General features: G+C 47.7%; 2 protein-coding genes across 5 annotated transcripts in view; one reads left to right on the plus strand and one right to left on the minus strand.

Moving 5' to 3' along the window:
- Positions 1-23,424: 23,424 nt before the first annotated feature.
- On the minus strand, positions 23,425-26,057 carry LOC119088766. Its single transcript, XM_037209601.1, has 2 exons — positions 25,257-26,057; positions 23,425-24,179 (listed from the first exon to the last, which is right to left on the minus strand). The coding sequence occupies exons 1-2, from the start codon at positions 25,997-25,999 to the stop codon at positions 24,176-24,178; spliced, it is 747 nt and encodes a 248-aa protein (XP_037065496.1). The 5' UTR covers positions 26,000-26,057; the 3' UTR covers positions 23,425-24,175.
- Tmprss2 (transmembrane serine protease 2) overlaps positions 24,777-26,551 on the plus strand; it is a 40,166-nt gene continuing 38,391 nt past the window's right edge. For 2 of the 4 annotated variants that reach the window (XM_037209599.1, XM_037209598.1), the window contains exon 1: positions 24,801-24,882. The gene's annotated coding sequence lies outside the window, so the exon portion shown is untranslated. Of the gene's footprint in view, positions 24,883-26,551 lie in introns of all 4 variants that reach the window. The other 2 variants (XM_037209600.1, XM_037209597.1) reach the window with 2 other exon arrangements.

Consider the following 26,551-nt stretch of genomic DNA (forward strand, 5'->3'; position numbering starts at 1 on the left):
CTTTCTTACCTCAAGAGGGAAAAATCAGGGCATAATCACAGTCAAATCAAAACAAAACCAAACTCTAGCTGTCCAATGTCTGGAATCTACTCATGATCTTCTGGACTCCTTCAAAGGGTTTGGGTCACTTTCCAGGCTCTGCCCTCTGCAGCACACACAACATGTGTTCTAGGTTCCGGCTGACTCCACTCCACTGCTGCTGCTGTTCTTGGTGGTCATCCCATGGTACTGGCATCTCCCAAACTGTAGGGTCCCTTGCTTCAGCTGGGCTACACTTTCACCAATAACCTCTCCTAGGCCCTTTTCATAGTGCCAAGCCTCAACTTTTCTGCATGACCCCTTCGATTCTGGGCCTTCAACTGCCACTGAGGCTACACCTTCACCAATGGCTTCTCACAGTGCCAAGCTTCAGCTACTTCCCATGACCCCTTCAAAACCAGTACCAGCTGGGTGACTCTAACACATTACCAATTCTGGCTGCCAACACAAGGTACAACCTTGGCTTCCTCTGGAAATTTGCATCTCTGTGCTCTCAGGAAACATTTCCCAAGAGACTTAACCTCAGTGCTTCTGGTCTCAATCACCACTAATTTCTTAGTTCCAGCTGACCAGCATCAATTTTCCTAGTAATGCAAAGGTTTCACCTCAGTGGTTCTAGAAACTCAATTGAAAACAGTAAACAGCCCTGATAGAGTCTTTAAACTTCCCTCTGAAACTTAACAGGCCAGGCTTCCATCTTGTTCTGATCTCAACATTATTGTCTTCCATGCTCCCACAGAGCATCCCACTGAGTTCTCAAACACTCAATGGCTTGTCTATCCCAAAGTTCATAAGTCCTTCCACAATACTCTCCAAAACATGGTAAGGTCTGTCACAGAAATACCCCACAATCCGGTACCAATTTGTCTTAATTTGGGTTTCTATTGCTGCAATGAAATACCATGACCAAAAAGTAAGTTGGGGAAGAAAGGGTTGATTTGGCTTACACTTCTATATCACTGTTCATTATTAAAGGAAGTCAGGATAGGAACTCAAACAGTGGAGGATCCTGGAGGAGGGGGCTGATGCAGAAGCCATGGAGGGGCGCTGCTTATTGACTTACTTCACAAGGCTTGCTTAGCTTGCTTTCTTATAGAACCCCTGACTACCAGCCTGGGTATGGCACCACCCACAATGGGCTGGGTCCTCCCACATCAATCAGTAATTTTAAAAATGCCTTACTTTGCTGTGGAATGTCTTTCTAGATGCTGTGAATATGTGTGGCTCCCACTGGATAGTAAATAAAGCTGTTTTGGCCTATGGCAAGAAAGTTTACAGCCAGGTGGGAAATCCAAGCAGAGGTACAGAAAGAAGAAGGGCTGAGTAGGGAGAGACAGCAGCCTGCGGTCGAAGGAGCAACAAGATGTCAGCAGACTGGTAATGCCACAGTCACGTGGCAACATATAGATTTATAGAAATGGTTTAATTTAAGATGAAAGAGCTAGCTAGCAAGAAGCTAAAGCCACAGGCCATACAGTTTCTAATTAACATAAGCCTCTGAGTAATAATTTTATAAGTGGCTGTGGGACCGCGAGACCGGGTTGGGGAGGTTTGTCCCGACTATGGGGCCAGGTGAGACAGATTCATCCAGACTGCTGGGCAAGGCAGGACCGTAGAAACTTCTGTCTACATTACTTGTGGATGTATTTCCTCAACTGAGGCTCCTTCCTCTCTGATGACTCTAGCTTGTGTCAAGCTGACACAAAACCAGACAGTACAATGTGCATACACATAAACAACAAAATCTTTTTAAAATATAGTATGTGTGCTGGACAGTTTTATGTCAACTTGACACAAGCTAAAGTCATCTGAGAAGAGGGAACCTCAATCAAGAAAATGCCTCAATAAGATTAGGTTGCAATAAAGCCTGTAGGACATTTTCTTAATTAGTGATTGATGGGGAAGGGGCCCATTGCCGGTGGGGCCATCCCTGGGCTGGTGGGTTCTATAAGAAAGGAGGCTGAGCAAGCCAGAGGGAGGAGGCTTCTGCATCAGCTTCTGCTTACAAGTGCCTACCCTGCTTGAGTTCCCATCCTGACTTCCTTTGATGATGAACTGTGATATGGAAGGCAAGCCCAATAAACCCTTTCCTCCCCCACTTACTTTTTGGTCAGGGTGTTTCATCTTAGCAATAGAAACTCTTCCTAAGACAGTATGTATGCATTCTCTCTCATGGTGTGTGTGTGTGTGTGTGTGTGTGTGTGTGTGTGTGTGTGTGTGTGTTCCAGATCCCTGTCACTCACTTTATCATTCACAGAAAGAATGCAGTATCTTTTGAATACTGACATTTTAAAGTGACCTTTTCAGTATCTGATAGAGCTCTCACCTCAGCTATTCACCATTTGCAAAGCACAGAAGCTAGGCCTCTATGTGCAGCCATCCACATGGCTTCCTCTCAGCTTGTGTGTTTATCTCATGGTCTGCTTTGATTTTATCTGAATATAATATGCAGATGCTTCTCCCTCCAAATAAACCCATCATCTGTTGAAAAACAGAAGGTAGAAAATTCACTGAGCCCACGTGGCCTCTGTACATCCTTGTTCAGTCACCCAGAGCATCAGCTCTTTCCTGACATCACCACAGGCCACCTAGGAAGCCTGTGAAGATGGGCAGCTTTGAAGGAGGGTCCTATTAGGTAGGTAAAACCCCAAGTTGGAAACTCCAAGAATGCTTTCTGCTGAATGTATATCACTCTGCACCATCACCATGTTAAGCAAGTAGAAGGCTGGCTGAGCTAGGGAAGTCTGCACTCATAATGCATGAATCATGCATAAAATGATTAATTTTACTTGAAGGATGAGCAATTCTTCCTCACCATTCTACATTCTGCATTCTTCTCAGGAGCCACCAGCATTGTGATTTCAACAGGACTGAGCAATGCCTTGTGGCTTAGCCAAGATGAAGCCAGGCCTGGTGTCACTGTTTCTCAGAAATGGCCACATTGCATGCCCCTTTGCTGTAACCAAAGCAAAGGCCCCTAAGCTAAGGTAGGGCGGTTTCTCCTTCTAGAGTTGGCCTTCCCATCCTTCTCATTTAGCATCCTGTTCCCACCTGCCACTCCAGAGCAGAAATGACCTGAAGCTGGGCACAAGGCAACCTAGTCTCCTTTGTCACGGGTCAGCCTGGCCTCTCTGATCTGAGGCCGGTGCCCTTTACAGTGGCCCTTCTTTAGCCTGGATATATCACCTGCAGCACAGGCAAATTCCACCAACATGTGGCTTGGACCCTTATATCCAGACTTTGTCCCCCTGATCCCCTTGTCCTATGAAAACAGTTCCACACTGACATGTTTTGGCTTTTTTTGTGAAAATTTTGGTGTCTCAGAAATGAGTTCTCTTTCTTCGCTCTTCCTCTCTAATAGTGCTGAACTTCAGTCCTTTGTGTGAATTTTGGGATCAGTTCGGCTCAACTCTTGGAAAGCCCTCAGGAGTTTTACTCAGAGTGATGCTCCATTTGTAGATGAGGTTGGCAAGAATGGAATTGGCATTATGGTATCCTCGACAGTCTTCTGATTTATTGACACACTGTGGTCTTACTTTGTCAAATATAGATCTCATACTGACTGTTTTCTTACAGCTTTTTGCTGTTGTTGTTGTTAGATCTGGGGACCCAACCATGCTGTTGTAATTGCAAACAATTAGCAGTTTTTACCTTCAGATTTTTCCCCGGGGATGTCTTATTGCACAGATAAAGGCAGTTTTCTAGAATCCTGTCCTTTTCTTTCTCTCTAATAGTCCCTACTCTCCTTTCCTCTCTCTCTCTGCCTCTCCCTTCTTCCTTCTGTGCTTCCTTTCCTCTGTCCCTCCCCTTTCCCTCTCTTTCTCTCCCCTTTCTGAACATCTCTTTTCTTATCTTTCTTTTTATTATTCAATTGACTAGAACCACAGTACAGAATTTACTAGAAGTATTGATAGATGACACTTCTAAGGATTGTTTATATTTTTAGGTAATTTTAAAATGATAAGTTAGACCTTTGCACTTCTGAGATAAATGCAATTTAAGTAATGTGTGGTGGTACTGGCCTGGAATTACTCCTAGCCCTTGAGAGACTGGGCAGAGAGAATTAAGAGTTCAAGGTAATGATACATCCCAAACAAACAAACCAGCTAACAAGCCACTAATATCATAAGTTCAGAAAACCATCACAGTTGTTTTATTAATTTTGCGATATTTTGTAATGCTAACTGCCCAGCCAGGGTGGGGTGGATGGTCAGTGGGCCATAAGGAAAGAGCTTAAAGGAGACAATGCCTAAGAAACCAGGCGCTGCCTCCTCCCGCTCCTTGTCGTCCCTGTCCTGTTGGAACTGTGGCCTTGTGTTTTGTTCTGTAGTTGCTTTGGGGCAAAGCACTGTTCTTATCATCTCCGTAGTTCCCTGTGCCCATTGGAACAGAGCCCTGAAGAGGCCAAGTACCACTGGAACCCCTACTCTGTCTGGCTAGGACCATTGCCAAGGCTCAGGTGGCAACAGCCACTCATTTGTTGGAAAGGAATCCCAGTGTCCTGGGGTGCACACACATGGCCACTGAGGAATGCAGCCTGACAGTCCAGAGACAGCCAGGATGTGTCTCAGGAACATTCTCTCTCCCCAGGCACAAGGTTTATTGGCTCTGAAGGTGTTCCCTGTCCAACTGGAAAAACCAGTGCTGCTGCCAGGGTCTTGGTAACCACTGGATAAAAAGTGCCTCCAGGTGCAGGTAGTAAGCAGAGAAGCTGGATAGCCCAATAAATAGAGTGGACTTGCTGCATTCCTGAATGTATGGAAGGACAGGAAGATCCCTGGGAAGGGGAGGGAGTCTCACACCTCACAGCCTCCCTTATACTCTCCCAGATGCCTCTGGGCCCCAAGGAAGTCAGGACTCACTGTTCCATCCTCACCCCCTTCCTACTACCCCCATTACCTCCTGTTTATGCCAGCTGCCCTTCTTCCCAGGTTCCAAGTAGAGCAAGCAGGTCATCTTCTGGTAAATTTACTCCTGGCTAGCACTTTCTCTGGGGTCTAGAAATAATGTCAAAAGATGTGGAGTCCCGACAGAGTAATCTGGAGACACGGGGTCACCTTGAGGGTGCCCATCAGGCATCAGCTTGCTGGACCATCTCCATATACGGAGGGGCCATCCTGGCCTCTGCATTCACACCTGGGCAACATGGCCCCCTGCTCACCTGGTGCAGTTTAACTACCCTGCAGGAGATTCAGTGGGTATGGGCTGATCAAGACCCTGGGCTATTCTGATACTACACTCAGCTCAGGCCTCCTCTGGACCACAGTGATGCCAATATCTACCACCATTGTTGTTTCAAGAACCTAACTGGGGAAATGAGCATGTGGCTCAGCTGGTAGAATGTTTACCTAGAAAGTGTGACGCCTTGGGCTTCATCCCAGTATCACATAAGCCAAGTGCAATGACACACAGATGTAATCCCAGCACATCACCACAAGGACCATATTGTCCTCTAGGTGGGTCTGGTCTGCATACTGTCTCACTGCTGCCTGAACTTGACCTCGATCCTCCAGAGTGAGAGTGGAGGTCTGGATGACATAGACGCCATACCGGGTCAGATTGGGAAAGATAACAAGACTCCTTGATATAAACAGAAAGATTAGCAAAGAAAGAACCCAATGGAGAAGGGGGCATGAACTGTAGGGGGCCATCTCACCCCCACATTTCCCCAGAGTACTCGAGTAGAAGCAGCAGGAAATATTAGTTAGAAGGATAGAGGGGAAAGAAAAAGATAGAAAATACAGGATAGCCTAGAGAGGGCTTGGATCCTAATCCATCAGGCCTCAACTGTCTCTGTCTAGGGTATTTGAAGTAATGCCAAGGGGTGGAGCAAAAGACCTCCCCCCAGTATACCCAAGTGCAGACCATCTCAGATACCTGCACTCAGGCCCATGGTCCAATCATCCTCTTTATGCAGACCTGCTGGGTAACGCCACTAGGAAACCTCAAATGGGCTCCAACAATGAACTCCAACAATTCCATTGGTTCCAGCCTCCTCTCAGAGAGGGCAGAAGAGGGCAAGAGTCTGCCAAGATCAGGCGTGAGAAGATACCGGAGAGAACTGGGGGGAGAAGGAGTGTGTAGAAGAGACCAGGTTGTGGCATTGAAGGACAGGGAGGGGCAGTGGAGGGAGGGGAAGAGAGGCAGATGGGTAAGGAGGGGGAAGTTGATCCTCAACCTTTGTCCCAGAGGAGGAATGTGAGGAATGTTGGCCACTGAATGGAACATGTGGCAGCATGGGGGGGGGGGGGGAGATAGGCAGGGTTCAGAGGAGTAGGGGAGGAGGTCAGTGTCTCCAGTGGCATGGTCAGGGCAGAATGTTCAGGGTCTCAGTCCCCAGATGAGCAGGAATCTGGAGGTTCTGTGACCCTAGCCAACAAGACCTGAGCTGTGGGACACTGGCTGCTGAAGGAAGGGACCACAGAACCCAAAAACTGGACATGGGGCAGTTCTGACCACTTATCTCTATGCCAACAAAAATGTTCAAGATCATGGAGGATGGTAAATTCAAAAGTTCCTTCCAGCGGCCATCTTCATTGGTTATCAAGAGCGTATTGTGGCCAGGTCTTAGTGCATAGAGAAATCAGGTGTTCAGGACATATGCTATCAGATAGCCCCAATCTAAACAGATTTTGTAAAAGGCACCCCAAAGGTGTTTGGGGATCTGGCCTAGACCTGCAGCTGCCCATATAACAAGCCTGTGCCAGAACTTGAAGTCTAAAGCAATACATCCACTGTGATAGGCTTTGGGGGAGAAAAGGGTGTGTGTGGGATGTGCCTTTGAGCAAAACGTCTTCTACAGAAGAGGTGCCATGGGAACAAAGCTGGTCTTTGCTCCAGTAATGGGTCAGGGATGGTAGGATCCTGCCCTCACTCCAGCTCATGCGCAGCTTGGGGTCTTGCATTATCAGGCGGTGCTGATGGCTACGTACACGCCTTAAAAAGCTGGACACGGACCCCCACCCTCTCTCTGCTCTCTCTGTTCCTGCTCTGCTCTCGCCATCTTTCTCTCTCCCCAGGCCTGACTCTCCTTCCTCCTATCCCCTCCTTATTTCTAATAAAGCTCTCTGTAACTCTGGTAGTCGTGGCTGTGGCCCTATCATAACCACCAAGGGGTCCTGTCACAGCCATGTCCTTGTCAGGGTGCCCTGAAAGTCAGAAGAGGTCCTGGGCCTCTAAGGCAATGACTTGGAACAGGCAACTTACCGGGCCAAAAGCTGATCTAGTCTGGTGGAGAGCAGGTGTAAGGGGAGGAGTGTTTTCCCACCACGTGGCTGAGGGCCAATGGGGGAAAATCAACCCCTAGGCAGCCAACCTACCAGATGAAAGGTTTCTGTACCCTGATATTAAGGCTTTCTGCCAACACAGTAATCCAAATCAAACCGAATTAAGAATAAAAGTCCGGGTTTCATGAGTAAAACACTCCTGGATTATTTTTCAGCCCCCAGAAAGGAGATGGGGAGAAGAGACTGGAAAAACCACATGGCTGTTCTCTAGGGGACAGTTTAAATACCCTGTAGGTGTGGTCTTGAGCATCTCTGGGGGAGGAGCCAGGGTTTGGCTGGTTTTCTGAGATGGGGCAAGGTTTGGAGAGAAAGAGATGGGGGGGGCTGAGGTGGAGCTTCCATCTGAACAATACTCATACCATCAACTCCCCCTTCTAATTCCGTTTTCCTGGTGCTTTGGTTATCCTTTGTGTATTGAGCTGAATGAACCAGCATGGCCTGATGACATTCATTTGTCCTCCAAACTCCACCCTGGTAAAATGGAGCTTAGCTAGCATCCTTGACGAAATTGCATTAGCCTGCTGTCTCAGTTACTGTTCTATTGCTGTGACAAAATAGTATGGCCAAGCCAGGTGGTGGTGGCACATGCCTTTAATCCCAGCACTTGGGAGGCAGAGCCAGGCGGATCTCTGTGAAGTCAGACTGGTCTACAGAGCAAGATCCAGGACAAGCACCAAAACTACATAGTGAAACCCAGTCTCAAAAAACAAAACAAAACAAAACAAAAAAACAAACTAAAACAACAACAACAAAAACCAGTACGGCCAAGGCAACCTATAAAAGAAAGTATCAGGAACATGAAGCAGTTAGTCACATCTATGGTCAAGAGCAGAGAGACAGAATGAATGTATGCTCATACTCGGCTTGATTTCTTTTTTAAAATTAATTAATTACTTTTCTTGAGACAGGGTCTCTCTATAGACAGTAGTTTTGACTGGCCTCAAATTTACAGAGATGCATCTGCTTCTGCCTTCCAAGTGCTAGTATTGAAGGTGTGCACCACCACACCTGGCCTTTTTTTAATGTGTAAAAGTGTTTTGCAAGTGAAATCCATGAGAGTCTATTTGAGGAGTATCAGGGATTTATTAAGATATGAAGTGGGAAATTTATTCACAAATACAGGATATGGTAAAGCCAGTTTCATAGTCCTTGGAAAGCTGGGGACCAATCACATGCTGCTTACTGCTTCATATCACCTGACCTGGTCTTTACCACCCGAGAGAGTACTCCACTCTACTCCCTCTGCTCGTAAGGGGTCATGTACGCAGAAAGAAAGCCACACCCTAGGGTTTGTACCCCCAAAGCCATTGGCAAAATGAATTCCCACAACAATTTTGCTTGCATGTATGTCTGTGCACCGAATGGAACCCTGGTGCACAGGGAAGTCAGAAGAGAGCATAGGATCCCCAGAAACTGGAGTTATGGATGCTTACAAGCCACCATGTGAGTGTTGGGACTCCAACTCAGGTCTTCTGTAAGAGAAACAACTTCTCTTAACTGCTGAGATATCTCTCCAGCCCAAACTTCTCTACTCATACATAGTTCTGGACTCCTTGCCTACACAATGTTGCTACCCATAATGGGTGGGTTTTACCACCTCAATTAACATAATCAAGATAATCCCCACAGACGTGACCACAGGTCACCCTGATCTAGGCAACCCCTCATTGAGACTCTCTTCTAGAGATTCTAGTTTGTGTCAAGTTGACAAACTAACCATCACTGTGTGTGTGTGTGTGTGTGTGGTACAAGTGTACATGTGCCATAATGTTTGTGTGGAGACCAGAGGACAATCTACACGTTGGTCTTGCTTTCTACCTTATCTGAGACTGGGTCTCTTGTCATACTTTGTACACCATGCTGGCTAGCTGGTGAGTTTCCAAATAATCTCCAGTCTCCATTCCCTATTTCAGGACAGGAATGATGAATTTACAGATATGTACTGCCATATTTGACTTTATATGGAGTTTGTGGATCTAAGCTCAGGTTATCAGTGCTGCACTGTGTCACTTCCACAGCCCAGAGGTGGCTTTTATGGTAGTCTAACTCAAGCAGTTCAAGAAGAAAAATGGCACCACAGGAACTCTTCTTCCGTCTCAGCGCACACATAGCAGTGTTTAACAATGATTATCATGGAAGGCAAAGGCCCAGTGTCAGTGGCCCACATGGCCATCTCCACATTAGGTAACCCACATGTCAAGACAGCAGGACAAGGAATGTATGGTATGGCCTGTGCAGGTACCCTGGTATTCCCATGGAAGACAGGGGCTACACTGGGGGAGTCACAATGCTGAGTCGGCCCTTACCTTCCAAGCTGAGAGCTGACTTCTCAGCCCACATGGGGCCAGATGTTCCTTGGGGACTCCTCCCATTCTCCAAGCCAGGACCCTACTGAGAGAGTATGCAGGTGTACTCAGGGCCAATAGTCTCAGCTTCTCCCAGGCCCAGAGCAACACAGTCTCTGGAGGCAAAGCCAAGAGATTTGCAAATTTCTAATCTGGACTTCTAGGTGACCCCAATATAGTGTGGAATATTAGAAATAACTACTGAACATATTATACCTCTTATGTGCATACTTACGCACATACATATACATACACAGTTCCTACCTACATGTACATATACATATTACATACCCTCCCACATGTATCTACATATACTTTTACACTCCTTCTACATGCATGTATGCATACACCTACCTCTTCTACATTCATATGTATGTATATAGATATTCATACACACATTTCCACATGCATGTATACAAATACATATGCACATACATATACATATATACACATCCCTCTCACATGCATATATATGCACATGCCCCTAGAAGGCAGCCCCATTCAGAACTCCCAGGAGACTTAGCCTTTTTCTGTGCAAAAGGCCACAGAGGGGTTTCTCCAGGTACATTCTCAATACAGCTTCACATTTTTGACAGGTATTTTGGGAGAAAATATGTCCCTGACTGCAGGCACTCTGGATCTGAAGCAAGGCCGGGAGGCATGCATCTCTAGCATTGCACCTGGGATTTAATTCCTCTCTGTTTACATTGAAGTGATTGAGACTGACTGGAGGCATTTGACTCACACTCAGGAGTTTGCATGCATGCATATAAACACAGCACACCACCTACATACATGCTTTCATACACACACATATCCAAACCTGTATGAAACTTTGAGTGGAATGGGGTCTTGGGAAGAAGAGATACCTTCCTCTGTTTGTTAGATGAAGTACGGTCAGGACGAGCATCAGTCTTCCTCTGCAAGCCAGCGTCTTTCACATGTAAGTCCCAAGTTTCAATCTTCAGCTGCTGTGGGATGTTCTGTATGTCCTGTGGGAGCCCGTTCTTGGGTCCCTGGTGGCTTTACCCAGCAGGTCCGCATAGAGGATGATTAGGACCATGGGCCTGAGTGCAGTTGTCTGAGATGGTCTGCACTTGGCTGTGCTGTGGGATGGTCTGTATGTCAAGTTGCTCTGATTGGTCAATAAATAAAATACTGATTGGCCTGTGGCTAGGCAGGAAGTATAGGCAGGACTAACAGAGAGGAGAAATAAAAGAACAGGAAGGCAGAAGGAGTCACTGCCAGCCGCCACCCTGACAAGCAGCATGAAAAGATGCCGGTAAGCCACGAGCTGCGTGGCAAGGTATAGATTTATAGAAATGGATTAATTTAAGATATAAGAACAGTTAGCAAGAAGCCTGCCACGGCCATACAGTTTGTAAACAATATAAGTCTCTGTGTTTACTTGGTTGGGTCTGAGCGGCTGTGGGACTGGCGGGTGACAAAGATTTGTCCTGACTGTGGGCCAGGCAGGAAAACTCTAGCTACATTCAGCCCCCACTCTGCAGCCACATTAGCAAAGGCCCAACTAGGCCAGTGTGCCTTTCGTAGATGAAACATATGAGAAAACCCTCCACTCTTGAGACAGCCTGACGACTGGTATCTCCAGAGGGGAGGCAGGGGTCACCTCCTGTTTTTCTTTTCTCTTTGGACTCCCCAACAGTCAGGCTTCTGTGCTTAGCACTTGTGAAGGTTGCTGTCACCAACAGTGTCATCAGCTCGTTTTCACCCTAGGGATTCCAGGTCATCTCTGGTCCCTCTGGCTTTATTGGGCACCTTTAAACCCTCTTCTCTTTCCTCACCCACCTTTCAGGAGCACTGCCGCCCAGGGCCTCTTCTGCATCAATGAGCCATTTCTGTTAGCCTGTCTTGGAGGTTTCTGCCAATCTTCCCTCACAAGCCTGTCTGAGCTCTATCCATGGCTGCACCCTTCCCTGGTGGCTTATTCAAGGCCTGGCTTTAAGCATACTCCTTGTTGATAACTCCCAGCCCCTCTATCCATTCCTGAACTCCACTCAAGTCCAGAAATCCCCATGGCACAGCAAATTTAACATGTTCAAGATGAGGGCCTGATCTTTTTCTTCATCTGTGTTCCCATATGTCTTGTCAAAGTCAAACAAAGATGCAGAGACAAGATGGGTGTCTTAGGGTTTCTATTGCTGTGATGAAATACTGTGACCAAAAAGCAAGTTTGGGAAGAAAGGGTTTGTTTGGCTTACCTTTCCATATCACTGTTCATTATTGAAGGAAGTCAGGACAGGAACTCAGACAGGGCTGAAACCTTGAGGCAGGAGCTGATGCAGAGGCCATGGAGGGGTGCTGCTTACTGGCTTGCTCCTCATGGCCTGCTCAGCCTGCTTTCTTAGTGAACCCAGGACCACCAGTCCAAGAATGGCACCACCCACAATATCCTGGACTCTCCTCCATCAATCAACAATGAAGAAAAATCCTGCAGGCCTGTTTACAGCCCAGTCTTATTGAGGCATTTCCTCAATTGAGGCTCCCTCCTCTCCAATGACTCTAGCTTGTGTCAAGTTGACATAATACTAGCCAGCACAATGCCTAATGGGAAGAGCATTCATTTGGGAATGAAGGACAGTATTGCAGGCCTCAACATTCATTTCATTGACAAGTGTTTTGAGAAGTGTTTGGGTTCTTACTGGTGAGTATAAGCACATATGCAGAGTCTGCAGGCCACCCCACAGCTCTATGGAATCAGACATCTGTGGAGTCCACACGCTAGCTAACAGCTCCATAGACAGGTGCTCAGAGGGAAACAGCCTTACAGATAAAGCAGGTTGCTTCATCAGATTAACCTGGGGACAGTTCCTGGAATGATCATTGGTGACCTGAGCATTTGTCTCTGTGGGACCCCTTTCCCCAACCTACCTCCTTTCAGATGGAATGACTAGAATGGTTGATACAATTTCCGCAGTCAACAGAAAATCCTATCCTCCAGCTGTGCAACCTAAAATCTCCTAAGACTTAATCTCCCCTTTCCTCTTAGCCACAGTGTGTGTTGGGAATCTCCAGCTTGGGCCCTATTCCAAACCTCACCCAGATGTTCTGCTGGGAACTTGACTCCACTCCTCCCATTCCAAACCCTGCCCTCAGAAAACATGCCAAGCGGTGGTTCCTCCCCCGGCGCTCCTCAAGACCACGCTTACAGGGTATTTAAGGTCCAGTCCATAGACCTTCCATGTGGTTTCTCTTCTCCTTAGGTCACCTGGGGATGCTTTGCTCATTAAATCTGGACTTTTAATTCAGTTTGATTTGGCTTATTGCATCAATAGAGAAACCCACAACTGGGGTTTTTCAGTGTACTTATCAGTGTGCCCATAGCAGTCCAACCTCAACCCCCACATGCTCCATTCCTGTTTGGATGCTCTAGGAAGTGAGGAAAGTGTGTGCCTGGGTCTCTCCTGTTTCCTACAATTCATTTTTTAAATTAAAAAATCCATCTATTTATTGTGTGTATGTTTACGTGCATGTGCACATGCTTGTGTCCAGTCAGAGGACAACTTGCAGAAATTTGTTCTCTCCTTCCATCATGTAAGTCCTGAGGATTGAACTCAGGTCATCAGGCTTGGCAGAGAACACTTTTACCCACTAAACCACCAGTTCATTCCTACAAGACAGAATCCCCCAGGTTATAGGATTTCTCTGTTCTCGTCCAACTTAACACAAAGCAAACTATTCCTGGTATCTTTATGGCTCTCCCCACTCCTATGGGGAAATTCTTTTCCTGATGGGCACCTGTTGCTTCTCCTGGCCTATACCTAGCCTGGGATTCTTTTGTTCTTCAACACATAACACTGTCTGGATCACATGATTATTGTTTGTTTCTTCCATCTCTATTGCAGTAGAGAAAGGAGGTGTTCTTCCCTCTCTGAAATTGGCAGCACAGGTGGTCTGTGGGGATGTGGGGTCCCTGCCATCATCTTCTCAAGGACTCCAGGCTAAGGAAATCAGGAGGTACCCCAGGAAAGCAGAGATGTTTCATTTTCCCAGCAGTGACTTCTGAGTTTCACAGTCCATCTGTAGAAGACACAGGCCACCTGGACCTTGATGCAGAGCATCAGGCTTTGGCTGGGCCCTGGCACCTTTGGGGACAGCTCAGGACATAGTGGTCTTCTAGCTCCAGGCAGACCTGGCACCTTGTGCCTAAAGGAAGCTAACTGTCTCTGCCCTCTCCAGGAATACTTCTGCTAGCTGTTGAGAGCATATGGGGACCTGAGTTTAGTGTGAAATCCCCTGGTTTTAAGCAGGCAACTCAACTGTTTTTAAAATGCCTGGTTTCAGCAAAACATGTACATCACTTTGCCCACTATAACCAACTTGGGTCTAGATCAATCTCAAGGTGATTGATGGAGTGGCTTTGGTTCAATGGTAGAACACTGGCCTAGCATGTACAGTACCCTAGGGTCCATGTTTAATACTGTAACTATATATATGTACACACATAATACATAAATGTGAAGTTGATTTTTTTATTATTAATTATTTGCTTATATTCTACTTTCTGTTTCTGGTGGTACTGGGGCTTGATCCTAGGGCTTCATGCAATATATGCAAGGACTGTGCCACAGAGCTGTATCTCTCCCCCTCAATTTTGGTTTGTTGCAACACGATCTTTGTATGTAGCTCAGGCTGGCCTCTAACTCTAGATTCTCTAACCTCAGCCTCCTGAGTGATAGGATTGTAGGCATGAGCCACCACACCCAGCTTGACTAGGGTGTTTCTGAAAACTGACACTTTTATTTCTGCCCTACAGTCATGTACTTAAGCCAAAGAAAAAGTAAGATTAAAAACAAACACCCACCCACCCACCCCCAAAAAGTGAGGCAGTGGTGGTGCACACCTTTATTCCCAGAGCTCTGGAGGCAGAGGCAGGTAGATCTCTGTGAGTTCAAGGACAGCCTAGTCTATAAAGCAAGTTCCAGGAGAGCTAGAGCTGTTACACAGAGAAACCCTGTTCTCCCCCCCCCCCCCCCCGCCCCCAAGAAAAAAACCCAAAACCAACCAACCAACCAAACAAACAAACAAAAAAACCAAAACAAAACCCTATAATCCCAGCACTCAGGAGGCTGAGGCAGGAAGACTGTGAGTTCAAAGACAGCCTGAGTTACATAGTGAGACTCTGTCTAACAAGGTAAAGCACAGCAAACAAAAGAGCTGATCCAACATTACAATCTAGATTGAAGAGAGCAGAGCTGTAATGTTCAAATTCTCTGGGCTAGAGACCGGCATAGACACAGAACTTCACCCATGTTTTCCTGAGACTTTCATATGACCTTGAGCAAATCACCATTTGCACAAGATATCTTATGACATTGGCTGGGAACTGTCACATTGAGTGTGCACACCTCTCATGACAACAAATGCGAACAATGCTTCTTCTGGTCGTACAGTACACAATCTATTCCACCCACCATGTCAAACACAGCCCTATAGCACTCAGCTGTTTAAATTCTCTGTTCTTTGGGAAATATGCCTTGAATGTGCTTGGCCCTATGGGGTTTGTGAGTTTCTCCTTCATCACAGGTTCATTCATTCCTCTGTCCAGACGCACATCCTACTGTGCCAGTTTTGTGGCTACAGGAAGTCACTGTCTCCAACTTGCCTATAGAGCAATTACCAGAAGCATTCCTCAGTGCTCTGGCCTAAGAAGTGCCTGGAGCTCAGAGATGCACTACTGATATGTCCCCACCATCTCCCTCTGCATCCTTTGGGAGGTGGTGTCCTCACCCCTGCCCAGAGCCTCCAGGTCTCAGCTCTACTCTTCTCAGGACACCACAAGGCTGGGATGCCCTGGAGGGAGTGCTCTTTCTGCAAGGTCTCCCCCCCCCACACACATCCCAAGCTGCACACAGCTTCACTGAGGTGGTCTTGGAGCCCTCAAGCTCTTACTACCATCAGGGCTGCTCATTAGGTGCACATGCTTGTCAACCCTCTGCAAGTCCTTTAGTGTAATACACACCCTGTAGCTCACTGACTTTCACACAGATATTTTTCCTAAGGAGTCACAAGTGACTGCTGAAGGACACATGGACAAAGGGAAGGAGCAGCTTTTACTTTTACCTCTTCTCCTTTAGAGCAGAACTGCCATTCTGTGTTTTAAAAGACAGTTTCCACTCAGGACCAAAGATCTTCATAGCTGGGAACAAAAGCACTATTTTATTTTCTTTATTAGTTTTATTGGGCAATAATAACAGTGTGCAAATGCCATTGTCTATTTACACACAGCCATTCTAGTTTGTTTGTCAAACTAGATGGTTTGTCACCACCATCTTCTATGGCAAGTCCCCAAGTGGAAAGATGATGGCAAGCGCTTGCTGTGTGACCAAACTGTACCATGCCTTGACCTTCCTGACTACTACGTGCTGCTGTGGAAAATCCTGTTTCTGTCAGTGTATCTGAAATTCCGCTTTTGGTGCCAGGTTTTCACTATTCTCAGAGGTTGTGTGGTCACCCTGGCCTGCCCTTGGAGATGTCCCAGTTGGAGGCTTGGCTCTGATAAACCAAACATTGGATACAGCTCCCAGAAAGGGGTGGAGATCATGGAAAGGGTAGGGATGGGTGGGTGGGCTTTTTCTGGGGCAATGGTGGTTTTGTTGGGAGGATGGAAGAGGAAGGAGGAAGATGTGCTGAGAACCTACATGGAGTGTCTCTGTGTTGAGGAGCCATGGTGGTGATACATCACAGGATCCATTATTCTGGCTGCGGATCATGACCAGAAGCTGACCAGCACACAGAGAGAGCCTGTATACTCGGGAGAAATGGGCTATCTTACTCCCCATTCCATCCCTGCCACGAAGGTCAGAGGCTCACGGAGAGAGAAGCCTGCTAGCTCAGGAACTCAACCGAATAGAAGAAAAAGCACCAGAAGAGCCTGTTAAAGACAGGTGAAAAGCCAAGGGTGGCCCATGAATCTACCTTGGTCTGGGGGGATGGGAGGTCTCTGAGGGAGGTCCTGCTCCTCTAAAAGGGTCTGCAACAGGTTCTTCCCTCAGTACCACACACCAGCTGGGAAGCACCAGCCAGGCCCCAGCCTCCACTCCACATCCTCCCTATGCAAGGAACTTGTTTGACCAGAACTCTGGCCCTAGTAACTCAGTCTGCAGAGAGCCAGACAGGGACCTAAGGAGCCTTCACTGCCACATCAGCTTCATCTAACCAGGAAAGCCTGCACCCCCACTTGAAGGCCAATCCCAGACCCTTGCCAGGCAACAGGAAGAAAGTGTCATGTAGAGAAGAAAGTCCTGAGCACTAGACAAAGGAAATGGCTTGAGCACAGAGTTGGGGACAAATGTTCACTGGTACTGCTCAGGACAGCAGGGCAGGGATGATGGCCAATGTTATATGTTGTCTCCCCTTGCCCAGTAGATCTTCATTGCAGTGAACTTATTTTCCCTCCAACTTTGAACCTGTGTTGGCAAAAGTTGTTCTCAGTCATACCTGCAGCCAGCCTGGAAGAGCCCTTCCCCAGTGAGAGGATGGGACCATGAGCAGCTGAGATCACGAGGGACTCTGGAGGACAGTGAGTGTGGCCTGGTCTTTCTCTTTCATTGTCACCATTACTGCCTGTGCCCTCACAAACACCCTTTCCCGCTGTGCTTGTTTCCTGTTGGACTTTGGATCTGGAAGACTTAAGGTCCCTAGGAACAGAACAAACATATCAACAAAGGACCCTTATCTAGTCCAGGAGCCAAGAACCCCAACCCCTGGCTCCTAGCTCATGGCTCCTAGCTGGTAGCCCCAGCTGTGGTCTTGGTTCCATCTGGTACACATCTAACTGTGTGACATAATCAAGTTCTGTGCCTTCTCTAAACTCCAACGTCCGTGATGGGAAATAAGGAAGTCAATACACCTATCTCACCATGGGGTAATGTAAACTTCAATGTGCTAACTGGCAGAGTGGATGTTCAATAAAAGGTAATTATTTTTACTGTGAACACATGGAGCCTTGGCAATGGACTTATGGCTGGCTTTAATCACAGAACAACAAATATTAATATTAAAACTCCTCTTTTTGAAACTTCTAGGGCATAAAGGTTTGTATGAATCTTCATTTACCTGAGCAATACTGTATATATTTGGGACCTCACCCATCCTTTGGAGATGAAGACCTCTGCATACCAGAAGTTACCTCCTTATTTTTCTTAAGACATGCAAAATGCTCTACTGGAACCATTATGTCTAGGAGTAGCTTCTGCTATTTCCCAGATCTCAACTCTCTTGCATGATCATGAGCACTGTGGGAATCCAGGAGCTGCTTAGTATCAAAACCAAAGTGCAAGACTTTCCATCTTAGCAATGTTAGGCCAAATACACTTTTTAAGATTTTTATTTTTAATTATGTATATATATGGGTGTCTGTGTATAGGCTTGTGCAGTGTCCATGGAGGCCAGAAGACAGTGTTAGAGTCCCTGGAACTGGAGTTACAGATAGATGGTTGTGAGCCATCTGACCTGGGTGTTGGAAATTGAATCCTCTGCAAGAAGATTATCCACTGAGTACTGGTTAGTTATTTTGTCAACTTGGCACAAGCTAGAGTTATCTGTGAACCACAGAAAAGGGAACCACAATTGAAATACCTCCATAAGACTGGTTTGTAGGCAAGTCTATGGGACATTTTATTAGTTCATGAGTAAGGTGGGAAGGCCCTGCCCATCATGAGTGGTTCCATTCCTGGGTTGGTGATCCTGGGTGCTATAAGAAAGCAGGCTGAGTTCTATGGGGAGCAAGCCAATAGCATTCCTTCACAAACTCTGCATCAGATCCTGCCTTTAGGTTCACGCACTGAGTTCCTGCCTTGACTTCTCTGGACAGGAGACGATAAACTGTTAGCTGAAATAAACCTTTTCCTCCCAGAGGTGCTTTTTGTCATGGTGTTTTATCACAGTAGGGGAAAACCTAATTGAGAAATTCCTCAGAGGATGTTTTACTATTGACATACCATGAGTGATCACATTATCCTCACCAAGGAACTTCTTCTGGGGTATGCACATTCTAAAATAAATTAGCTAGCTGGATGTGGTGGTGAATATCTTAATCCCAACACTTGGGAGACAGAGGCCAGAGAAGCTCTGAGTTCAAGGCTGGGAGATAAATTAAAAAAAAAAAAAAGCAAGCAAACAAACAAAATCCTTCAGTAGCCTATAACCTCAGTGAAATGTCTAGGAGTTCAGTGGTATGGGGATGCTGGGATACCCTTCTAAAGTTGCAATAGTAGGTCCTCTATGAGAGTAAAACAGAGGTACGGTCCTAGTAGGCTTACCTGAATTCTGGAGGTAATAAATTCCTCATTTAGGTGTGTTACTCTGGCTCACTTATTGAGTCACCCACAAAGCTTTCAAATTTGAGTGGAATTAAGCCAGGAGGGTCTACAACAGATCCAGGCTGCTGTGTAGGCTGCCCTCCCAACACATTCTGGAGCTAGAGATATCGGCAGCAGATAAGGTGCTGTGTGGAACCTCCCATAGGTCCTCTTGATTGGCTCACTGCAATACCTTTAGAATCTGAAGCAGATCCCAGGATAACTCTTGTCCTTCTGAAACATAGCTCTTGGCCTGCTGCTAGGCCTTAGTGGAAACTGAGCATTTGACTGTGTCACCACATTTCCACCTGTGACCTGCCCTGTCCTTCATGAACTGGGTCTTCCCTGACTGGTGAAGCAGGAAAGCTTGGTACTTAGGAGCAATTTATCATCACATGGAAGGAGGGTACATGTGGTCAGGGGAGAGAGGTCCTGTTGGCATAAGTTATATAGAAGTGGCCCTAATGCCCAGGATCTGGCCCTGCTATGCCACCAGTTCTATCCTAGTGTGCACAAGTGACCTTATGAAAGGTTCCTTACCATTCACTGACAGAGGAAGAGAAGATGAAGAGAAAGCTTCCCCTGGCAGAACTCTGAACAGTACTCCCTCTTCTCTTAGACATGGTCAGATAGGGCAGGATTTCAATGGCTCCAGGGTTAAAGTGTTTGCTGTATGTGCAAGAAGACTGGAATTGGATCCTCAGAATTCATGTAAATGCCAGACAGGCATTGCAGCCCCACCTGTAATTCCAGCCTTGGAAAGTATAAGCTGAAGCAAGCTGGCTCTTGAGGCTGGCCAAATGGATGAGGTCTGGGTTTAATTGAGAGACACTGGTTCAATGAATAAGTTGGAAGAGCTCTGAGAAGGATTGCAAAGGCCAACCTCTATATGCATTTGTGTACATATAATATGCACTGCACACACATGTGCACCTATACATCTGTAAGCACAAATACACACATGCTTCCTTGCCACACATAAGACACATGAGGAAAAGGAGGAGGATGAAGAAATAGCCAGCTCTAATTACATACTAATTCATGGCCTACAGCCAATGTTTTGATAAGGGTAAAGCATATAACTGAAAGATGAGTGACAAGGAAATTTTGGTAACAGGTCTGTGACTAGAACTCTATTAAGTGGCACACACACACACACACACACACACACACACACAAAAAAAGCCAAAACATAATACATAGACTACTCACCAAAGGTGACCTCAGAAGAGAAAGAGTTTCATAACCAAGATTAGGATGGTCTATCCTGTGGACACCAACCAGCTTCTTCCCCCAGCTACTTAATGGGCCATGGCGGCAGAGCTTAAGTTTATGCCTGGACTCAGTGACACAGGCTGACCTGGCCACATGCACCTCTGGGTACCCAATATGCCAGCAGAAGATTCATTGATGTGACATTATTCCCCAGGGAGGTCAGCCTGGTGACAGTTTAAGTATCCTGGACCATTTCCACCATGAAAGGGCCAGTGCTCAGCCTGGTGACAGTTTAAGTATCCTGGACCATTTCCACCATGAAAGGGCCAGTGCTCTGTTCTTATCAGAACAGACATTCTGGCTACAGCTTGCCTTCCATGCAACACTTCTGCTGGAATTGCTGTCTTGGGACTAACAGAATGTCTTAGCCACCATCACAGCATTCCACACAGTGCTGCTTCTACAAGGAACAGAAGTGAGTTGTCACCAAAGACTTGACCTGTGTTCAGGAGAATGAGCTCACTGGAGTCCACTTGGACAGCAGTGACACATCTGGGAAAACCCCCTCCAGATTTGATGGCATTGAGGAAGGCCATCGGTTTTATTCAGTTTGTTAGTGCCAGTGTGGTTCAGACCAGTTACATAACTCCATGCTGTCATCTACAGCACCTGACTTTATTATTATTATTTGTGTGTGTGTGTGTGTGTGTGTGTGTGTGTGTGTGTGTGTGTTGTAGTGTGCATGTGGTGGTCAGAGGACCACTTTAAGGAGTCAGTTCTCTCCTTCCATCATGTGGCTTGCAGGAACCAAGCTTCAGGCCTCAGTCTTGGCAGCAAGTACTTAGCCATCCTCCAGCCCCCACTGAGAAATTCTTTTCAGAGACTCAGTGGAAGCGAGCAATCTTGACTTTGCCATTGAAAAGACTTTCAGGATGAGCCAGTATGAAGTAAAGTTGGAGTTTTTTTTTTTTTTTAATTATTTTATTTTATTTTACAATACTATTCAGTTCTACATAACAGCCACAGATTCCCTTGTTCTCCCCCTTCCTGTCCCCTTCCCTTCCCCCCAGCCCACCCCCCATTCCCACCTCCTCCAGAGCAAGGCCTCCCCCGAGGACTGAGATCAACCTGGTAGACTCATTCCAGGCAGGTCCAGTCCTCTCCTCCCAGATTGAGCCAAGCGTCCCTGCATAAATCCCAGGTTTCAAACAGCCAACTCATACAATGAGCCCAGGACCTGGTACCACTGCCTAGATGCCTCCCAAACAGATCAAGTCAATCAACTGTCTCACCTATTCAGAGGTCCTGATCCAGTTTGGGGCCCCTCAGCCTTTGGTTCATAGCTCATGTGTTTCCATTCGTTTGGCTATTTGTCCCTGTGCTTTATCCAACCTTGGTTTCAACAATTCTCCTCATATAAACCCTCCTCTTTCTCGCTAATTGGACTCCCGGCACTCCACCCAGGGCCTAGCCGTGGATCTCTGCATCCAGATTCCTCAGTCCTTGGATGGGGTTTCTGGCACAACTATTAGGGTGTTTGGCCATCCCATCACCAGAGTAGGTCAGTCCCGGCTGTCTCTCGGCCATTGCCAGCGGTCTTTTGTGGGGGTATGAGACTTCTTTGGGGCTGGGGCTATAGTGCAGGTGGTAAGGGAGACTTACTTGCCTGGTATGTGTGAAGCTCTAGGTTTAATCTCCAGCATCACATTAAAAAAAGGGGGCAAGGTAGAGGTAAACACCTGCAATCCCAGCACTAGGGAGATAGAGGCAGGAGGAAGGATAATGAGTTCAATGTCACAGCTGGGCATAGTAGCACATGCATTTAATCCTAGTACATTGGAGGCAGAGGTATCTCTGAGTTTGAGGCCAGTCTGGTCTACAGAAGGAGTTCCAGGACAGCTTGGGCAGTACAGAGAAATCTTGTCTTTTTTTTTTTTTTTTTTTTTGGTTTTTCAAGACAGGGTTTCGCTGTGTAGCTTTGCACCTTTCCTGGAACTCACTTGGTAGACCAGGCTGGCCTTGAACTCACAGAGACCCGCCTACCCCTGCCTCCCAAGTGCTGGGATTAAAGGCGTGTGCCACCACTGCCCGCTGAAATCTTGTCTTGAAAAAAACCAAAGCAGCAACAAAAAAGTTCAAGGTTAGCCTGGGTTATACGAGACCGTATCTGAGGCGCTGGGGAAGAGCACCTAAAGAGAGGCCAATAAAGCACTCAGGAATGGGTGTGGCTTCTTAGAGAGAGTCAGGCTTAAGAGTTTTTACAACAGCCATATAGACAATTTTAGTGACTTCTGGAGTTCCACTCAAAGGGTCAAGTGAGATAAGGTGACTTCTGAGGTTAAGTCAGGACTGCAGCCCACAGGGTAAAACTCCAGGTCACAAGGATGCACAGAAGCCAAGATGTTTTAACAAGAAAACAAAAGTTTATCGGCCTGTTTGTGAGGATCCCAGAAAGAAAGATCGGATTACAACTGGGAGAGGAATAAGGCAACTCATGTTCAGGCCTTAAGTATGGTCCATTGATATTTTCACATTCTTATTTGACATTCCTGCCTATAAAAGGCACATCAACTGTACCCTGGCAATACCCACAGCAGAGGCCAAGAGTGCTGAAATTCTTGACTGGCTAGGGAGAGGTCTCAATCCATCATACCTGGAGGAAGGGGCCTCTTAACCTTCTCTTCTTCCCTCTCTTTCTATCCTGCCTCAAGTTCACCAGGTCTAGGGCTGATCTCTTACATAACCTTAGGAAACCTTATGCACCTTTCCAGGAAGGACCACGGAGGACTGGGAAAGAGTACCAGGGAAGCAGGAAGGGCTCACAGGGCCCGGCAGCCATGGTAGGCATGGTTCTAATGTCTTCTGCCTGTATTTTGAGTTAAAGCATTTTGTGTTTATTTGTGTGCTGTGGATGATTGATTGAAAAATAAAACACTGATTGGTCAGTAGCCAGACAGGAAGTATAGGCGGGATTAGCAGAGAGGAGAATTGAGAGAACAAGAAGGTGGAGAGGAGGAGATACCAGCCTGTCGTCCAGGGAGCATCATGTAGAGGCAGCAGGTAAAGCCATGGAACATGTGGCAACATATAGATTAACAGAAATGGGCTGAGTATAAGAGTAAGAGCTAGACAATGGTAGGCCTGAGCTAATGGCCAAGCAGTTTAAATAATATAAGCGTCTGTATTTTATTTATTTATTTTATAAGTGGGCTGAGGGACTGCTGGGGATTGGCGGGACCCAGAGAGAAAAACTCTGGCTACACTTGTGTGCTGTGTGGATGTAACCAGAGTTTTGGAACAGAAATACTTCATAAGTGCCTGTTACTAAAGTGAGAAAATGCTTTCATACCATTTTTTTTTTTGGAGGGGCGTTTATTCTTTAAACTGGCACAACAGATCAACAGGAGAAAAATCATTTCAATTTATGTGGACATGGAAGAGAGTCCTGTAAAACTCCATAAAATTTTCAACCTCCAATGCCCTTCTCGCTGTGCACACCTTTGATTCTAGCACATGGGAGGCAGAGATAGGCCAGCCTGGCCTGTAAAGCAAGTTCCAGGACAGCCAGGGCTAAGTGAGACCTTGTCTCAAAATACAAAAATCAACCTGTGATTGTGAGATTGTCCAAGGCCTAACCTTATATACTCCACCAGGTGCTACAGAGAAAAAAGAGATTTGCTTCATGGGTAGGTTGTGGAGGCAAACTATGGGGATCTGTTGAGGCAAATGGGGATGGGCTGGGGGGAAAGCCTGGAGAGAAAGACTGGGCGGATAAAAGTTGCCATAGAGCAGCTCTCTTCTTGGTACAGACACCTGTACAAAGAGGCCGTTTTTTGTAATTGTGAACCGCACACTACAAAAGGGGCGTTTTTTTTCCTGGCTCCTCCAGCGTCTTCTTCAGTTTCGCAAAATCACCAGCTAGCTGCTCCGTGTGTCAGAGGGAGAGTTGCTTAGGAGACTGTGCTGGTCACCTGAAGTAGGGGAAGACTGGGTCTTACAGACGGCACAGAACGCATCCCCCGCCTCACTTTGCCCCACCCTCGGTACAAATGACATCCCACCCCTCTGGAAACTTCCCAGGGGACTTTGGGAGCGGGGGTGGGGGTGGGGGTGTTCTTCGGGAGGAAAGCCTGGGCACACTGGGGAGGGTCTTTAGCCCGGGAGCTGAGAGGTGATGTTGCCAACTGGGCCCTGCTTAGATGTCTTCTTGGTGTCTTCAGACTAGAGCCTGCCGGGGCTGGGAACTAGTGGCTCCTGGGCTTGCAAGGGATCAGAGTAGCGCTCCCTTAGGTCTTCCCCTTTCATTCATACTGCAGTCTAAAGACGATATCGCGCCGGGACCCTAGCGGTCCTATGGGCCTGGGCCTCGAGGGTGCGCTGCTCAGGAGGCGGGTCGCGGCCAGGGAAATGCCTTGGGTCCCTTCTGGTCCGGCCATGTAGGGGAGGAGCGCTCCCTGGGCTTCCCTCGGGGAAACTCCTCCTCCTTTCCCCGGACAGCCGCAGCTCCGGGCCGTCCCCTCCTCCTGGCCGAGGTGACCCGGCACCTGCGTTTAGGGGTGTTGCCCTGGCTCCTGGGACGCCGCCTCCGGAGATTTAAGCGAAGGTCAGGGACTTGGGACGGACAAGGAAGCCAGAAGCTTGGGCACAGGCGGAGAGGGGCGGGGAGCGCAGCAGGTGAGCGGCAGGCGGGACAAACTCGTGGTCTCCGCACTGGGTCCCGGCCTGGGAGGGGAAATGGGGGTGACCCGGGTCCGCCCGGTGGTGCCAGGCAGGGGCGTCTAGGGTACAGCGGGTTAGGCGAGGCCAGGGCGCGACAGGTGCGACCATCTCGGGACTGAGCGGACCGGGAACACATTCTGGGGACTGGGAGAGGGCCTGGAGACCCAGATCCCATGACTGAGACCCCAGGCCGACGCCATAGATTAGCGGCTTGGCTTGTGGTCCTGCCATCTCCTGGCTAAGGGCTTGGAGCAGAGGGAACCTGGGGGTGGGGTCCTTCGGTGGAGCAGGCTCCTGGGTCGTATCACCTACTGTATACAGTCACTTACTCAGATGCAGAGATTCGTTCGCCGTTCTCTTTGTTTCGGGAAATCTCGGCGGTCTGGCAGGTTACCTGAACTCCTTCCGCTCCTTGGTCCCTACCGAGGTGGAGAGAAACTGGAAACTGGCTGAGATGCCGAGGACCGATACAGGCGGCGCTGTGGGGCCCTGGGGACCCTGTCAAGACGCGAACTGCCCGCCAATTGGGGGTAGGGAGTGCTCCAGCGGTCCGGTGCGGTGACCCGCGTCGATGGTGCAGGCCAGGCTGCCTTGGCCCTGGGCACTCATTGGAGTGGGTTCTGGAGGAGCCGGCACTGGAGAAGCCGGCCCGGCTGCCAGGCGCGAACTGCCCATTCAGGTGAAGGCTGACCACAGAGCACATGCTTCTTATCGGGTGGGACTTGGAATGGTAGCAGCATGACCCAATGTGCCAGCTAGGCAACGGGCGCGGTGTGTGAGGACCCGCGAGCCCAGCTGAAGAAATGAACTGTCCCACGGCCTGAAAATTTGTGTGTCCGTGCCCCAGACGTTGTGGGTGGCTTGTAGCTGGGCTTTTGCTTGCTGAGAGCCCAGGCCCTTCCTGATGGCCCTTAATTCCGTCCTGAGCGCATAGGTCTCTGGCAGCTTGTTTGAAAAGCAAGCTTGGCAGCCCTAAGTGGGCCTGGAAAGCAGGAGACCCTACAAGGGTTGGTTGGGCTTGAAAATCTTGCATGCAAATACTTACCTTAGTCCTGGGGCTAAAACAATCCATCCAGTGCTGACTCCTTCAGCTTCTAGCCGGCAAGAGCCAGGCATTGTGGAAAGTTTCAAAGGGCAGGCCACTTAACAAGGAGTTCTGAAAATCCAAAGTGAGGTGGGGGTTGTTTACCTGGCTTGGGAGGAGGGGAGAGGTTCTTCTGTAACTGAGGGTTATAACAGCTTCCTTCCTGTCAGGAAGGCCGAGGGCTGGGCAGTTTTGAGGGGGACACAGGGAATAAAAGATCCCAGGCTGCTAAGCAGCTGCAGTGGTGGGTGGTGAAGAACCTCCAGGTAAGCAAGGTTACCTACTCCTCACCTTTCCTGTGCTTCTACTGAAGAGGTGCTTGGGGGGCTCCTTCCAGTGACCTTCATATGATGTTAGAATGAAAACTCAGAAGCCAGGTGTGGTGAGAATTATCTTTAATTCCACAACTTGGGAAGTAGAGGCAGGCACATCTGGCACTCTGTGAGTCCAAGGCCATCAAGTCAGACCCTGTCTAAAGACAGAAGGAAGGAAGGGGGGGGGCTGGAGTATCACCAAGGCAGGAGACCAAGTTCTCAATTG

This window comes from Peromyscus leucopus, chromosome 12 (assembly GCF_004664715.2).
Source record: "Peromyscus leucopus breed LL Stock chromosome 12, UCI_PerLeu_2.1, whole genome shotgun sequence".
Classification (NCBI taxonomy): Eukaryota; Metazoa; Chordata; class Mammalia; order Rodentia; family Cricetidae; genus Peromyscus; species Peromyscus leucopus.